The sequence below is a fragment of the Notechis scutatus genome, chromosome 1, assembly GCF_049901735.1.
Source record: "Notechis scutatus isolate UNSWTSFEM ecotype Mainland chromosome 1, rNotScu1.2, whole genome shotgun sequence".
Taxonomy (NCBI): domain Eukaryota; kingdom Metazoa; phylum Chordata; class Lepidosauria; order Squamata; family Elapidae; genus Notechis; species Notechis scutatus.
Genome location: NC_142009.1, coordinates 322,632,325 through 322,648,662, shown reverse-complemented (window position 1 = coordinate 322,648,662; position 16,338 = coordinate 322,632,325). Strand labels below are relative to the sequence as shown.

The 16,338-nt window shown below is 42.9% G+C and overlaps 2 protein-coding genes across 23 annotated transcripts in view; one reads left to right on the top strand and one right to left on the bottom strand.

The window, feature by feature from the left end:
• Positions 1–3,695, top strand: part of EPS15L1 (epidermal growth factor receptor pathway substrate 15 like 1) — a 51,285-nt gene extending 47,590 nt beyond the window's left edge. For all 22 annotated transcript variants that reach the window (XR_015746923.1, XM_026670915.2, XM_026670916.2 and 19 more), the window contains one exon: positions 3,052–3,695. Coding sequence is in view for 21 of the 22 variants with exons in the window: in XM_026670915.2 (XP_026526700.2) it covers positions 3,052–3,198 (147 nt within the window). In the remaining variant the exon portion in view is untranslated. The remainder of the gene's footprint in view (positions 1–3,051) is intronic.
• An 8,669-nt stretch (positions 3,696–12,364) lies between these two features.
• On the bottom strand, positions 12,365–16,049 carry KLF2 (KLF transcription factor 2). The gene is made up of 3 exons (XM_026670918.2): positions 15,482–16,049; positions 14,141–14,990; positions 12,365–13,594 (listed from the first exon to the last, which is right to left on the bottom strand). The coding sequence occupies exons 1-3, from the start codon at positions 15,980–15,982 to the stop codon at positions 13,419–13,421; spliced, it is 1,527 nt and encodes a 508-aa protein (XP_026526703.2). The 5' UTR covers positions 15,983–16,049; the 3' UTR covers positions 12,365–13,418.
• Positions 16,050–16,338: the final 289 nt, after the last annotated feature.

The window sequence follows — 16,338 nt, the reverse complement described above, 5'->3', positions numbered from 1 at the left end:
GAATTTGTACCTCTTTATTTTGACAAGACTTGAATTTGGAAACTCATGTCAGGTTGCTACAGTAATTCAGTCGGAGAATCATTGATTTCAGTTATCCTCATATTAAATTGCTGGAATGATTTCTCCTTTAGATTCCTTCCTGATTTAAGTTTCCCCTTCAGGATCTTCTCTAGTACTACTGAATGAACGTGGATGCCAAGTATGGTTAGTTGCTGTGAGTCCCTTCCTTCTGCAATTTGACATTATGTTCTCTTGATTTACTGTACAATGTCCCACATTTATCATTGCTGCTTTCCCTATCCTGTCCTTTTGAAACTATATCTAGAAGTGATCCTGTTTCACTAGATTTCCAGTATACTACCATCATTACCTATAAGTTCCTGTATAAAACTGCCCCATCTTGCTTTGAAAACCAACAAATAAGTATATAAATATCTAATTCTGGTGTCTTCCCCAAACATCTTCAACAAATGCCTTTGGCTTTCTTGGACGTTACTTTCTATACAAATGAAGGCAAATATATGTGTCCCAGGACAATATTGCAGGATCCAATATGGGTAGGTCACCAGAACCAGAACTCCCTAGAGAAGTTCCCTGAAGATGGGCTCCCGCACAAATCCAAAAGTTCGGAAGGCAAAACTTCTGATGCTGATGACTTACCCAGATTGGATCCTACTTGTTTCTTATTTCCGTGTTTTCTCTATTTGGGCAATTAAAAATAGTTTCATCCTTCAATACTTGGGAGAGTGTAGTTTTATTTCAGGGGGTCACTTTAAAAACTTTATGCTGTCATCTGACTGTTCAGTAGCTGTGTGCCTGATATCTAATTCAAGAAATAAAGAGGCATTGGAGGAGAAGTTCCTCTTTCTTCACTAAACTGGTTGCTCTGGAGAAGATGGAAAATTAACAGGTTTTGAGAAGTTTCTTCTTGGAGCTTCAGTTGTTGTCTTTATGCATGGGAAAGATGCAATAGACATGATTTTAGTTCTGTCCTATTTGACCTGAGAACTTGTAAATACCAATAAAGGAGAATATTTGTAGTTCAGGGTTGAAATGAGGAGTCCTTGGTGCTCTCTGGGCTTGGTTGTTTTCTTGCAAGAAAACAACCAAACTCAGAGAGCACCAAGGACCCCCTCACCTTGTAATTAGTGGTGGCCTCAATGTGTGTTAGCAAAGGATTGCAACGTTTGTTTATTTTAATGTATTTGTTAGATTTATACAGTAGTCTGCCTTTCCTCCAGAAGACATATGTAGCATTCCCTCTTCCAGTTTTTTCCCCACAACAGCAACCCTGTGAGATAGGTTGAGCTGAGAGAAAATTATTGGTCCGGCTGAGTTTCTGGGGACAGGGGTGGCTATAAACTCACTAGGCCTTGTCTCATCAAAAATGTAATCCCTGCACTACACTGGTTGTCTCACAGATGCTGCTGCTTTTATACCAGTCATCCATCCATCCATCCCCTGTTCTGCCTTTCGGGCAGAATTTTGGTCTCAGGCCACAAAATATTTCTCATCCCATGCTCCCCAATTCTTTTTTTTTTTTTTTTAATGAGAAGCATCAGGTCTTGACTTTGAGGGCTTCTACATGCCTTATAGAGTATATCTCTTCAGAGAGCAGACTTAAACCCAAGCCCAGAAGAGCCTTTTAAATCTCAGCTTTTATGTTAGGTATCCTTTTTAGAATTACGTTGTGTGTGTTTTCTCTTTCTTCTTCCCTTAATACCAGCTTGTAATAGAAAAAAGAAGACAGCAACAATGTTCATAGTTGTAGCCCGTATCAGATATGACTTTGAACCTGAAAGAGACCCTTTGGGACCCTTCCTATACAGCAGAGATGGAAACCTGCAGCATCTCCAAATGTAGCTCTTAGCCCCTCTGGTTATGATTGCTGAGAATCCACTAACATTTTGCAAATAAGAATTACCCGTAAACTGTAACTGTAACACAAGCCACATTTATTTATTATGTATTTTTATCCCACCTTTTATTACTTTATAAGTAACTCCTTCCTTCCTTCCTTTATTTTCCCCTTAACAACAACCCTGGGAAATGGGCTGAGAGGGAATGATTGGGCCCAAGTCTCCTCACCAGCTTGCTAGTCATGCCAAAAATGAGATTAGAACTCTCAATCTCCTAGTGTTTGGCCCAAAGTCACCCAGCTGGCTTTCATGGCTAGGGTGGGACTAGAACTCATAGTCTTCTGTTTCTAGGTCAGCACCTTAACCACTACACCAAATTGGCTCTTACAGCTAAAACAGCAAACATATACACAACATTGCCATCCAAGCCATGAGCCATCCTGTCCCAAATGTTAAGAGCACTCCAAATTGGCCTGATCCAAGATACATGGGCACTTGTTAGGGTTCTCTGTTACAAGAGACAAACATTGGGTTTTGCAGTTTTTTTAAATAGTTTGTTAAGTCTAATACAATTCAAAGTTATATTATGTAAAATGGTTATTTTATGGAATTATAGTGCAGAATCTTAACATAATTTCAACATTAAAAAAACCCAGTAAGATTCAGAGGTAATAATGGAATTCTAGTATCAAGCAAGATATGTGGAAGAGTTTGAGGCCATAGAGGAAAATGAAATATTGGTAGGCAAGAGGGATCAAGTCGAAAAGATTCTAAAAGCCCAGGCAAGACAGCATTTTGGTTTGATTCATTAGAGGGTGAAATGGACCAATGATACAAAAACGGGTCAGAAAGAGAGCATTAGATTACTTAGGTCATCTTTCAAGCGTTTGTTTTGGTGATCAGCGATAGAGGTTAGATTAAACTGAAAGCAGGTCCTGGGAACATGGGGGGAATGTTAATCGATACCTGGGTGGAGAAAAATGAGTAGAACTAGCAAAGAGAAAGGTTTCCTGACCACCCTCGACCTCTTCCCATCCCTAGGTCCTACTGATACAAGTCAGGTATGGAGGGTTGTGGGAGATGGATCTGTCCCCAAATGCTGCTGCTGCTGCTGCTGCTGCTACCGCTACCACCCTGAGCTTTTTCTTCTCTCTGTCTTGTTAACCAAGTCTCGTTTTGTTACTTTTTTTAGCTTGGCAATGAGGAGCAGCAGTTGGCGTGGGCCAAGCGGGAGAGTGAGAAGGCAGAGCAGGAAAGGCTGGCGCGATGGCGAAGACAAGAGCAGGAAGACCTGGAATTGGCCATTGCACTCAGTAAGGCCGACATGCCAACTTCTTAAAAGCAAGGGTGGCCATCAAGCAGACCTATTTCCCGGTACCTGTTCTAGATCCCTGATGTCCTTGGGCCATTTTCCTTTTTTTTTTTTTTTTCTTTCCCGTTTTTTTCTCATGACTTCCAGCTACCCGTGGGGCTGACTGTTGAGGAGCAAACTGCTATTGATGGGCTTGGCTTCACGGCGGTCTTTTCGTTTTGTTTTGTTTTTAAATTAAGTTAGACGTTCTAGGCTGAAAACGTTGCTTGTAAGAGAACTTGCAGCAGCCCCTTCCCACTGACTGCCAGATTTTGCTGCACTGCAGAAAACAGTAGCATTAACGGAGCTGCCTCTCGAAACTTCATTTTTTGTGGAGTGTCAGCGCAGTCACGGAAGCTGCCACTCGCCTCTGGGAGAGAAGTGTGATCTTCATAAAGAGATTGATTGTTTTTATTCTGTAGTTAAGTCTCTTTTGATTTTTCTTCTGTTGGTCAGTGGCCTGAAATACAACTCGTCATCAGAGTTCCTTTCTTGTGCATTTTGTGCTTTGTCTTAAGAAAACAACTCCCTCTCCCTAGATATTTATAAATTAAGAGGGTAGACGTTCATCAAACCATAGGCTGGAAGCTCGGCTGATAGGATGCTTCTCCGTGAAAAAGCCTACCCTGTTTATAGAAAGCCAACTTGTCAGAGAGAGAGAAGAAGGTTCCAGCTGAGTTCTCTCCCGAGATGCTAGTAAGGGGAGAAGGCCAAAATTAAGCGACTCCTTATGCCTTTGATTAAATCGGTTGCGTAGAGTCCGTTACCTTCTGAGCCCAGATCTCTCTACAACCAAAAGTGCGCTTTGTTGAACAAGAAGTTTCGCTTCTAACCATAAACGCTTTGTTGTACAAACGAGAGCATCTTTTAACCAACACCAAATCATACTGAAACCAGGGGAAACTGTTGCGGCTAAGGGCAGGGCCGTTGTGTGTATGTTACCTGGAAAACAGATGAAAATATAATAATAATAATAATGATTTGGTATCTTCGGAACTGTGGCTGCCCTTGTGTGTGTTTGCCTGTCTTTCTGAAATGTGTTTTGTTGATGAGAGAGATGTGGCCGGGGGGGGGGGGGGGGGGGGTTGGTGGTGGGGGGGCAGGCCTTCAGTTAATAGGAAGAAATGCCAATGCAACAATTGGTGTTCAACCAACTGTGCACAACTGACTGCTTTCTTTGCAAATGGGACGCTTTCTTTTAACTTCACCCTTTCTGTTTTTGCTATTGGTCCTCCATGATTTAGGGAAGAGCCAGATGGGCCTTTATTCTGGGATTTGACTTCAGCTAACTTTCAGGGTTACTTGTGCACGTGCGTATGTATTTGGGCTTTGAGATTCCTTATAAAGGCAGAGAACGGGCAAGGGAATTGAAATATTGGGATTAAGCTGAAAGTTTGATTTATGGCTACTGTGTATAACCCCTACCTTGTTTTTATAAAGTAATCAGTTCTCAGTGGATCAGCTTATTCATCTCCTCATAGCCTTATTCAGAAAAATATTCCTGACTTTACAAAAAGAATCCCATGATTTATCTTGGGGATAGGCCATCTTCACTGGATTTTTCCACTGTAAACTACACTCTGCTTGCTTTGGTCTTCCATTCTTGATTTCTTGTGCCATACCTTCTGGGTTATGTTTCCTGGTTGCCTACTTGTGAGAGTAGTTGTCTTTATAGTTTTTGTTAGGATGGCATCTTCTCAAACCTGACAGATACAGCACACTCCCACAGCCCTTATTGAGATGATCCTGTGGTCGTCATTCCTATGGGACATTCCAAAAATGCTTTAATTCCCACCCCCCAACCTGAGTGAATATGTGGCATCCAAGCTTACTAGGATATTTGTAGAGAGGAACCACTGATGTGCCTTCATTTCCTTGACTCCCTTTATCTCACTGTGCATTCCTCTTTCTTGGATACACAGAGAATTAAGTCTCTTCTTCCAAGATGCCTCTCTGTCCTCCCCCCGCCAAAAAAAATCCTCCTGAAGCCACCTCTCAATACCATCTCAATTTTTCAGTTCTCTGTGCCTGAATAAAATTACTTTCTAGCACAGCTTGGTATCCTGCTTGGATTCATGCTGCAATTTCCTTTTGGGAACACTCTCTCTTTACTTCCATTCTTCATCTCCATTTCCCGTTTTCCCACCCTTGACATTAGTGGCAGGATTAAGCCTCTCCTTGTTATTCTGCTACCCATTCCTGTAATCTGGGAAGATCCAGGACCAAACTATACGGATTGGAGAGCTCAAAAAATAAAGGTCCCAGAAAGATTTGATACCCTGCTTTTGCAAACTGATTGGCAATCCTGAACAACAGCCTTGGAACAAATGAGTTTGGGGCACAGTTACAGCAAGATTTAAGCCTCTTTGTTTAATCCATTAATAGTGTTGGCAATTCATTTAAATAGTCAGAATGTATGTAGAAATTTAAAGCTAACGCTGTAAGTCATGTTTGCCGCAAATCTTACTACGGAGATTTGTTCAGGAAAGCTCTTCAAAACAAATCTTGGTCATGTTCAGCAATATTTATGCAACCTAAGCATATTTCTAGACCCAAATGCAGACCCTCTGGTGCTCAGGCAAACCATTCTAGGTATTGAGAGGGTGCCATGAACCCTAACCACAGTGGCTTGGAGCCCCTTTTCTTTTACTAAGAAGTAAATAAAATATACTCGTAGATTTAAAAAAAAAACATGTATTATGTTGTATATATTTTGCTTTGTATACATTTACTGTCTCTTAGCTCATCTATCATTACTCCATGTTACTTGGCTTTGGACATTGGATGTATTTATATATATACACACACAAACAGACTGGCAGATTTCCCATAGCTCTTATTATCACCTGCCTGTTATGGAATATAATTACATATTGTACATAAATAATGTATAGTTTGTGTGTATGTGTTGTGTATATTTAGTGTATAGATCTGGAAATAAACAATAGTTGTAGTTATAATTTCAAGGTCCTAGTACAAATGACATGTAACATGTCACACAAATTCAGCCAGATGCTTCTCAAAAGGGTCTAGGACAGAGGTCTCCAAACTCGGCAAATTAAGACTTGCCAAGTTTGGGAACCCCTGGTCTAGGACTATGGGTCACTGTGGCCAACTGACCATGGCCAACTCAACGCAGCCAACTCGCCACGACCAATACACCATGGGACAGGAGTTATACTAATATTGAATAAATGGTGGAATGGAATCATTAAAGAAAGGATGCAAAAGGAGGAACAGAATAAAATGTAAATGACAAAAATCAAAATAATTTTTAAATTATTTTAAATAATTAAATTGACTTGTTAAATTATTCCATGATGAGTTGGCTGTGGCGAGTTGTCCCATTCTGTTCTCAAAAACAGTTCAGATCTCTGTCTAATTTTGCATGGGCAACTAATATCCTGATTAATGTACTGAGCTGACAAGTCTAGAAATGCATATTTGATGAACATCTAAAAAATTTAAATCATGGCAACTGGACCAAAGTTTATTAAACTGAGACATTCTGTTACTCATCCAAGCAACTTCTTAGATGAACATAAATCTCCTTTTGGCCACTGCTGCAATAATATTCTTCATCTTTCCTTTATTTGTACATGAGGTGATTTTTCATTTCATTTTTTGTTAGCAAAAAATGGGGGCTTTGGGGGCTTGAGAGGAAGGGACTCACATCCAGAGATGAGAAATAATTAAAGGAATTCAAGAAGTAAGGATAGATAACTTCTCTCAGGAGTTCCTGGTGACCATTGACCTCCTAAATCTGAAGGAACGGTTAATACAATAGCAATTACAGTTGCAAAAAAAAAAAAAAAGCACTTTTCACTAGCAGCCTAGGCTATATCCTACATGCTGTTTTACATATACACATCATTTGGGGTTTAAATGGTTTTTAGAGCAGAGGAGCTGTTAAAGCACTACAGCTTGGCTAGTTCTTTGATTGGATTGCAAAAACAGGCAGAAATACACAGACACATCACTTGGGCCTTGCATTTTTGTAGCAGGGCAAGCTGCATATAAAACTCTGGACTTTTTTGTATCTACCCAAAGTTCCCCCAGATTGTGCTGCTGAAATTTGATGGCAAAATAGCCAGGTTTCTTTAGCACTAAAAAGTATTTTGCAAGTAAGTATATTAGACCCTTGCAAGATAAACTCTCAAAGTTCCTCAAAAACAGGCCGGTGTTTTTGAAGCCTGCCCTCCTAGTAACACTGCTATGTCACTATAGATGCTTCAGTGAGGACTGTGGTGAGATCAAGCAGGCAAATGCAGCCTCCCGGTTGCCCACCGTTGACTCACTTTTGCTTTTTATAGTAAATTCCTCATGATTCTTTGAGAACACGGTGTATTGCTGTTGTCATCTGGTTCAGCTACCCCCTACTTTGTTGGGGCGCTGTTTGTACCTCACAAGTAAGTTTAATTCTTGACTTTCTCTGAGTGTTCCTGCTTGCTGCTTCTTTGCTTTCTGTCAGCCAGCACACTTTTAAAAAAAAATGTGTGCATGTAAGAATTTCTGGCTTGGGAACAAATGCACGCACTCCTCATTCCTGCCTTTCATTCGGTGCTATAAGATTCCCCAGTTTCTGTTCTTGCTCTACTACTCAGTCCATCCTCTTTACAGACACATATTATCTATGCTAGAATAATTTGTTAATCCCATTGAGTCTGTAACACTTTTCATTCTTTAACTTGAAATGGGATTCTTTTCTACCAGTTTCCTACCTCTCTATCAAAGTTCATTTCGTCCCATAGAGGAGATGCAGTTTATCTTTGGATCAAGTGGATTTTTTTTTATGTCACTGTGGATTCTTTTTAAGCAAGCCCTAGATCAAGGACCTTCAAACTTGGCAAGTTTAAGACTTGTGGACTTCAACTCCCAGAATTCCTGAGCTAACATGACTGGAGGAGGAATTCTGGGAGTTAAAGTCCACAAGTCTTAAAACTGCCAAGTTTGAAGACCCCTGCCCTAAATGATAGAGATGCCTGCCTTCTAACATTTTTAGCTTCTCTTCAGGAGGGAAGGAAGGGCTTTCTGCCACTAATGACAACAGGGAAGATAAAAAGGTTGTTTCCTTTTGTCTTTTGTAATTCTCCTCCTCCCTTTCTGCTGTCCCAGAATGCAAAGGGTACATAGGTTTGTTTGTTTTTTTAAAGAGACAACAGCTAAACTTCATTCTAAGGTTCCAAAGCATCAACAAAGGTGAATCGGTAGAGAATTTCAAACATTTTGTCGATTTGGTGGGAGAGGAATTTATTAATGGAAGGAATACATTCAGGTGAGTTTGGAGTCTAAACCCTGCTCTTAGGCTCCATCCCTTGAATCTGGTAGGAAAGGGCAAACTTACAGATGCTGACTAATGTATATTCAAATATGTACATTGCTGTATCTCTATTTATTTTTGAAATTATCATATAAGAACATGGTGGAGTGGAAGAGAAGGTAGGATTGTTCTATGTTTATTGTTTAATATAAAAGAGGTGTTATTGTTCAATATAATAAATGTCAAAAAGTTAATTATTTTGGAGCATTTGAGACTCTGGGATGGCTTTCATTTTCATTTTTTTGGTCAGACCAGCTTTTGTTTTGGTTGATGTGGTTTTTTTATATGACCTAGGTTCTTCTTGTCTACTGACAGATACTCCCTTCTCGGCATAATTGTGCTAGATACAGCTTTCTGTAGAATTCAGCCAGAAGATTATTTTAGACGACCCTTCTCCATATAAAACAGACATAAATGTCTACCCCTGGAAGCAGTCCTAATTTGGTAGCAAGCAGGCATCTTTGTTGTTCAGTTGTGCAACTTCAGAATGTAGCTTAAATGTGTTAGAGAGGAGATCTCCAAAGGTTAAGGAAATAGGGGATGAGAAAAGCATCTTCTCTGAACGAAATTTTCCAAGATCAATGGGAAATTGCCAATTAGCTTTGAATATAGGACATGGATTATCTCTGATTGGTCCAACATTCTAGTTTTGCCTTTTAAATACCTATTTCCAAAATGTGAAACACAATGAGATGCTTCCACTTAGCAACATACTATGCCTTGCATTGTTCAGAGAATACAGAAATACTTATACTATACTATACTTACACAATAGTGCAGGGATGTCCAACCTGAAGATCTATGGACTTCAAGCCCCAGAATTCCTCAATCCTAAAAAAGTAATCTTAAAACTGGCACTGTTGACATTGGTGAGGAGAATCAACACTTTGCATCATCATCTTGTTCCCCAAAATTAAATGTGCCCCAAAAGCTTGCCCATGCCTACTTTGTTTAAAATGTTTTAAATTGGTGTCTTTCAACCTTAGCAACTTTAAGATATGTGGACTGGGGGATCCTGGGAGTTGAAGTCCACAATCTTAAGAGTGTTGAAATTGAAAAACTCTAAATCACTGAAATGGAGAGTCAGAGGAAATATTGCAAGTCAACTTTCAATTCCAAAGAATGTGAATACTCTCCATGAGATTTGAAACATATTAAAGTTCCCGGTGGCTAATAAGCTTTTAATTAATGTTCGGTGATTTACAGCAAAGTTCAAATACAGATACAGATAGTTCAAATACAGATAAAGTTCAAATACAGATAAAGTTCAAATACAGATAAAGAGCTGGCTAGCTTGTGTGAATCACCTCCGCAAACATATTTGATCTAATCAAAATGGGATATAGGTTGATCTCTGGAGGTGCAAAATTTGGAGTAAGCTTTCCAACTTGTGAGAAAGGCACTTGTGGTCAAACAAGCCTCTTGAAAGAAGAAGTGTAATTTTTCAAGGCATAAATATTGCTCTTGTAACACTCTCTGTTTATTACACCACTACATAAACCCCAAGCTGCTTTTGATGTCTTTGTGCCCTGTAGTTGGTGAAAGAGGAGGAAAGAGGAGGAGGAGCTGAAACAATGGCAGTAATCGGAACGATCATTTTAGCATATCTTTCATACTTTCTGGAAGGGATTGTGCAATGCTTTCTGCAGTGAAAACACAGGATCTGCCTCCCACCATCAAAAAACAGCAAAATCCCTTCTCTAGGCAGTGTTTTCAAAAGGGAAATCCACTTTTGTTTTGCCACTTTAAAGAAATGACAGGATTTCATTGTTCAGAGCAGAGTGGTTATTTCTGCAGCTACTTTAAATAACTTCCCAGTCATTTTCTGCAAGTGTATAATTGAAGTGCTAATTTTAGTAATGTTGTGTACAACAGCCCATCCCTCCATGCAAATTTTAAACTTGTTTTCCTTTTCTATCTTTACCAGTTAACCATTTAAGTATTGGGGATGTTAATTGAGGAGATCTGACCTAGGAATGACTAAACCAAGAAAGATTTTTGCGGTTATGGTGGAACATTCAGTGGAAATGTCAACCCAAATGCAGCAGCTGGGAGGGGGGGGAGATGCAAATTTTGCATTGGTGCAATTATGGAACTAGAATTGCCAATACGGCAATGTAGTACAAACATACTTGGAATATTGTGTAGAAACATCCTCTTGAGGAGATTGCAAAAATAGCAAAAAGTGGCAATCAAAATGTTCAGGGATATTGCAGTTTCCTTATGAGAAAATATGATGTAATTTGGAGCATTTTGGTTTTGTTTTTTTAAGGGGGGGGGGTGAAGAAGGAATTTATAAAATTATGTGCAGTGTGGATAAAATGGGTAAAGAGTCACTTTTTCCCCTCTGAGGTTTGAAACCCTGGGTCACTCAGTAAAATTGAAGGTTGGGAAATTACAATCTACTTGGCCACGGATTCAAATAGTGTAAAAGAGAAATTCAGTAGATATTCAACCAGTCAGGATGCTTATCCCTGGGCTAAAGAAAGACCATGTTGCTGAATGTCAATGTTTGGGTAATAAATAGTCAGAAGTTGTTCTTATGACCCTGCTGTGCTGATTGACCAGGAAGAGGTGACATGATTAAATCTGTTGATAGGATTTAATTCTATTCCATATAATCCTTTTGTTTAGCTCTAGAACCACTGAGTGGTATATCAGGAGAATCTTCAAACATAGTAGTGAGGACTTTCATATACAGTGGACCAAGCCTTTCCCAACCTGATGTCCTTTCATTGTCCTGTAACGCTTGACATTCCCAACCCAGCATTACAACCTGACTTTGATAGGACAACATATCCAACTTCCCAGGGCAGCAAAGAACCAATGAGTTGGTTGAACCTCATTTTCTTTTGGATCCTGAAGTTATTTTACCTTCGACTGCCAGATCTAGATAGCAAAAAACTGAAATAACACCAGATGGTAGCAGAGAGTTGCAGAACAACTCTTTGATGCCATCTTGTAGTCATCTGGATTTTTGCAGCCCAGATCTAGAAGTCTGATTTTACCTCTCTATGTTGAGGTAGGTAATGATCTGTGGAATATTATGCATGTTGGGACATTCTATCTCAACAAGCATAATGATGATGGAGCAGCTCAGAAAAGGCAGCTAGAAATATGACCGGAGCTCGGCTGAATGGTTTTGTTTAAGGGAAAAATATGGAAAAAGGGAGGACAAATTGAAGGCGTATAGAATTATGAGAAAAGTTTATAAAGATTCTACTTTCTTCTAATACTAAAACTTGAAGCATTGTATAGTGGGTATAGTACCTTATTCAGTTTCATTTGTGTGGCCATCCGCTTGCTGTGCAACTTTGGGAAACTTAACATCCAGTTAAAAAACAGATTAAAACCAATGAGCTCTAGGAATTGATCCTCATTTTAAAAGTGTTATCTTTACAACCTACTTATGAAGACAACTTCTTCACAAATGTATCGTGACACCCAGCATTTGAGAACAAATGCAGGGGAAAGCTCATGCATTAAAAATCCATAATTACTGAAAAGCAGTAATTATTACTGAAAAGCAGTGTTTACGTTCCAAAGTTTAAAAAAAAAAAACCAAGCAAAACCGCCCATGGGTTTACTGCTGGCACAGTTGTATCTACATCTGGAAGAGATTTGAGGGTGCTACCAAAATAGCCATCAAGTAAACTAAAAATGAGACTAAATTATAGCCTTGATCGCTTTTGAACTCAAGAGTTTTGCTACCAAGCTCTGTCCTATGGTGCAGCTGAGACATCGGTAGAACCACAAAGAAGCTTTAAGGCAAGTCTGGTTCATCCTGTCACTTGACTCTCAGCAAATGACTTTTAAATAAGGGCGAAAGACACATCAATGCAAATGCTTTATTTTAGAAAAGTCTTTTTTTAAAACAGTTTTCAGAAAACATTTATTTAAAACAAAAGAATAGGCAGAGGAAAAAAAAAACCTATTTTATCTCCTGTTTATGGTCCAACTTCAGTATAAGAACTATTTACAATATTTATACAATTCCGGTCCAAAGACAAGTTTATTTACAGGACCTGTAACCCAGTAGTTCTAGTATAGTTTAAGGCACCTTGAGTGCACACTTTGAGTGTACAGCATAGATTTGGCATGTTCTCAGTGAGAAACTCCTGTCTCAGAAAATAAGGTTATTTTTTGACTGCAGTAAACTTTACAGTCCTCAAATACAGCTTATGTTTGGGGCATAGTCAGCTATGTACATACAGCCAGCCCTTTGTCTCTTCTCTGTCATCACCAACCATTTAGTTATTTCTGACCCTTGGCCAGAAGTGATCTATGGATCACTTTGTTTCACACTGCATCCTTCAGATTTGCCATGGCTATCTCAGTATCATCTTTTATAGTAGCCAGCCAGCAGGTGCTGGGGAGGCACCCTTCTCTCTCTCTCTCTCTCTCTCTTTTTTTTTTTACTCAGCACAATTGGATTTTTCAAGTGAGTCAGCTCTGATGACTCTGATATCCAAGTATGACAGCCTCAATTTTGGCTTCAAGTAGTATTTTTTGTGAGGGTCAGTCAGGGATTTTTTTGTTTGTTATTTTTGTGTGCATGGGATGCATAATAGCCACCTCCAGCACCACTGTTTAAAAACGTCCACACTTTTATCTGCGTTGCGTTTCTTCCAAGTGCTACATGCCTTTGGATCCCAGGGCTGCAGTCACGCATTTTGGTCTCTTCTCCATCCTATAAATAAGTCCTGCTCTTCCACGGCGAAAGAACAGTCAAGTCAGGTTCTTGGCCTCTTCAGGAAGCACTGGAACGACTGGCTTCCTCGGGTCATTCCCAAGTCTTTTCTCTGCATAGACAGACGTAGTAGTACCAGCTACAAGATTTCCCCCCCATCTCCAGAGTACTTCAGGTCACACCACAGGTGTGAGAAAGCTACATGTGTCTCTTCATGTGCAATGCCAGGTGGTCAGAACGGGAGAAGGTCCGGTCACACAGGTGGCACTCAAAGGGACGATGCCCGGTATGTTTCCGGTAATGGCGGGTCAGTTCATCTGAGCGAGCAAACTTCCATCCGCACCCTTCCCAGTTGCAGTGGTAGGGTTTCTCACCTATTTGGGGAGAAGAGGAGAAAAAAAAATTATTGATTTATGCCAGGCCAAGAGTGATCACCAGACTCGGTGCTCCTTCTGAAAGGATCTCTCTTTTTAATTTATTAAACTTATATGCCTTATAAATGTATCTGCCTTGCCCTTTATCCTAAATAGGAAAAGGCTGTCAAAACATCCCTTCTGTAAAAGTTAAAAGTCCCTGTGGCTTTCTGACAGCTATATACCTCACACCTGTCCATTGTGATGTGCTCTCTCCTGCCCTGTCCTCCCTTAGGGCAGGTAAAACACCCATTATGACCTCAGCTGCATCAGCATAACTATGCCTCCCACTGTGTCCACCTCCCCAGCCCTCCAGAAATGCCTGCAAACCTCAGGAGGAGAGGAGGGGAAGTGTGTTTACTCTGAAACTTTCTACTTGAAAAGTGAGCTTCTGCTAAACCTACCAGCTTCATGGAAGAATGTGTGGCCAAGCTACTTATTACTCCCTTCAGTCCAAATCTGCCTTCCCTCCCCTTTCCTCTTAGGAGGCAATGAAACGATGCATACCTGTGTGAGTTCGAAGATGTGCCTTCAGGTGGGAGCTCTTGGTGTAGGTTTTCCCACAGCCAGTGTAAGTGCAAGTGTGCGTGGCGGTTCGTTTGCGGGAGGAAGAACGGCGTCCCCTCTTCGTTTTGGTTTCCAGCATTTCCAGGGGTGAGGCAGGTGGGGTGAGAAGGGTCCTGGAGGCCGAGGCCTGGCAGGGAAGGCTGTCCTCAAAGAGTCCATAAGGGGAGGGTCTCTGGGGGTACTGAGGCTGTGGAAAGCCTGGGTGGTAGCCCTGCTGGGAGAGAGGCATCAACTGTCCGTGGCGCTTGGAGGCCATCAGCAGGTCATCAGGGCTCAGTGGAGGGGTCTCAGCACAAGGCAGCTGAGGAGAGCCAGACAGCATGCAGGGGCCTGGGGTGTTCTCCCGCTTGATGTTGGTGCAGACTTGGGGCCCCAAGCCTGGCAGAGGCTCGTAAGTCTCCACTTCGGGCTCCGGTTTAATATTGTCCACGAAGGGCGATCCGGCAAAGCCCACGAAGAAACGCCCGTGGGCGTAATTCCCTGCGTCCAGCTCGGAGGGCTCCGATTCGGAAGTGAAAGCGGGGCTATAGGGAGTCGGCGTGCGAGTTTCTAACGGACTGTAGTATCCAGCCGCGGAATTGATGCCGAAATAATCGTCCGGTCTCGCGTAATCTCCCCGAGGCATGTCCGAGAGGAGGCTGTTGTCGCTGCTGCCCATGGAGAGGACCAGATCCAGCACGGTGCTCAGCTCTTCGTCCCTGATAGGGGCGACCCCCTCCGTCCTCATCCTCAGGTCCGGCAAGGGGCAGTGGCTGAGCGGCATCGCAGCTTCCAAGCCGCAGGACCATTGCTGAAGAGGAGAGCAGAAGCGGGCGCGTTAGTAGGCGCTGACCCAGACGGCCGGCCGGACCCTGCTCGCTCGCCCTCCGCTGCACTTCGCGGGAGGAGACCCCTCTGCGAGCGGAAGCAGCTTCGTCCCAAACCCGCCTCCATTGACATTGGCCTGGCCCGGGGAGGGGTCGGGATGATCCCTCCCCACCCCAAAAAACCCTGCATCTGTTTCCAGGTAGCCTCACAAAGGAGTGACGGAGAACAGAGGGCGCCTTCCCACGAATCCCCCGGGCAAAGAGCCGGCGCTCCTGCGAGAGCAACCGGCGAAGCGTTGAACCCAGTTCAGTGGGGCCACTTCTCAGGGCTGATCAGGGTCGTAGCCCCCCACCTCCCTTCCCCCCGAAGCTTCCACGCTGGCCCTTTTTTCCCGTCTCCGGGGCAAGCGGGTGTGCCTCTGAGCATGTGCAGAGAGAGAGGCCGTCCCCTCCCCACCGTCTCCGGGACACTCACTTGGGAAGCCGGGCGGCTGTCCTTGCGGAAAGAGGCAAACGAAGGCAAGCTGGAGGCCGGCAACGCCATGTCTGCCTCGGGGTTGCCCCGCTCTCCTATCTGCAGCGCTGTGGAAGGCCTGGCCGGCGGCGGAGAGCTTTTAAGACGCGCCGAGGAAGAGCGCAGGCCAATGGCGCTAACGGAGGAAATGCGTCTCCGGATCGGGGGGGGCCCGCTCGGGGGATGTACAGTTACCGCTCCTGCCTGGCCGAGCGGGCCTAAATTTAGCTCCCCTATAAAAGGAGAGCCGCCAGAGCGAGTCCGGAGCGGAGGAAGGCGCTCTGGTTGCCGCGGCCGCTGATCTTCGGGGCGCGGCGAGCTAATGGCCGGCTTAGCCGGACTGTTTCCCGGCAGCTGAGCCAAAGGTTCGAGCTGCGCGGGTCTGGCGTTTTTCACGCGACGGAAACGCTGGCTGCCCAGGTTGCCTGGGTCCCGAGATGGTCTTTGGCGCGAGTTTTCCATGTCGCAGACACCCAACGAAACGCAAAGTTTCTCCGAGCTTGTGAGAAGCGACAACGCTCCCACTCGCCTCAAAGGCATCGGATGCCTAAACCCGGCGCGCCGGGCATTTATACCCATTATCCCTCTGGTCTCTCCGGCAACGGCTTTAAGCTTCATTTTGACGTTGGGGGAGACAAAAGGTGACGACCTTGGACCCAAACAAACGTAACTGAGGGGGTCCCCATACATCACGAGGGCATTGTCTTTGGCGCGGCTCCTCCCGGGTTTAGAGGGAGCCCAAGGAGTCCTGAGTAGGTTAATCCGGAGCAAAAAGGTGGAAGCTTGTGGACGCCGGGGTAGTTAATCTGGATTTGCAG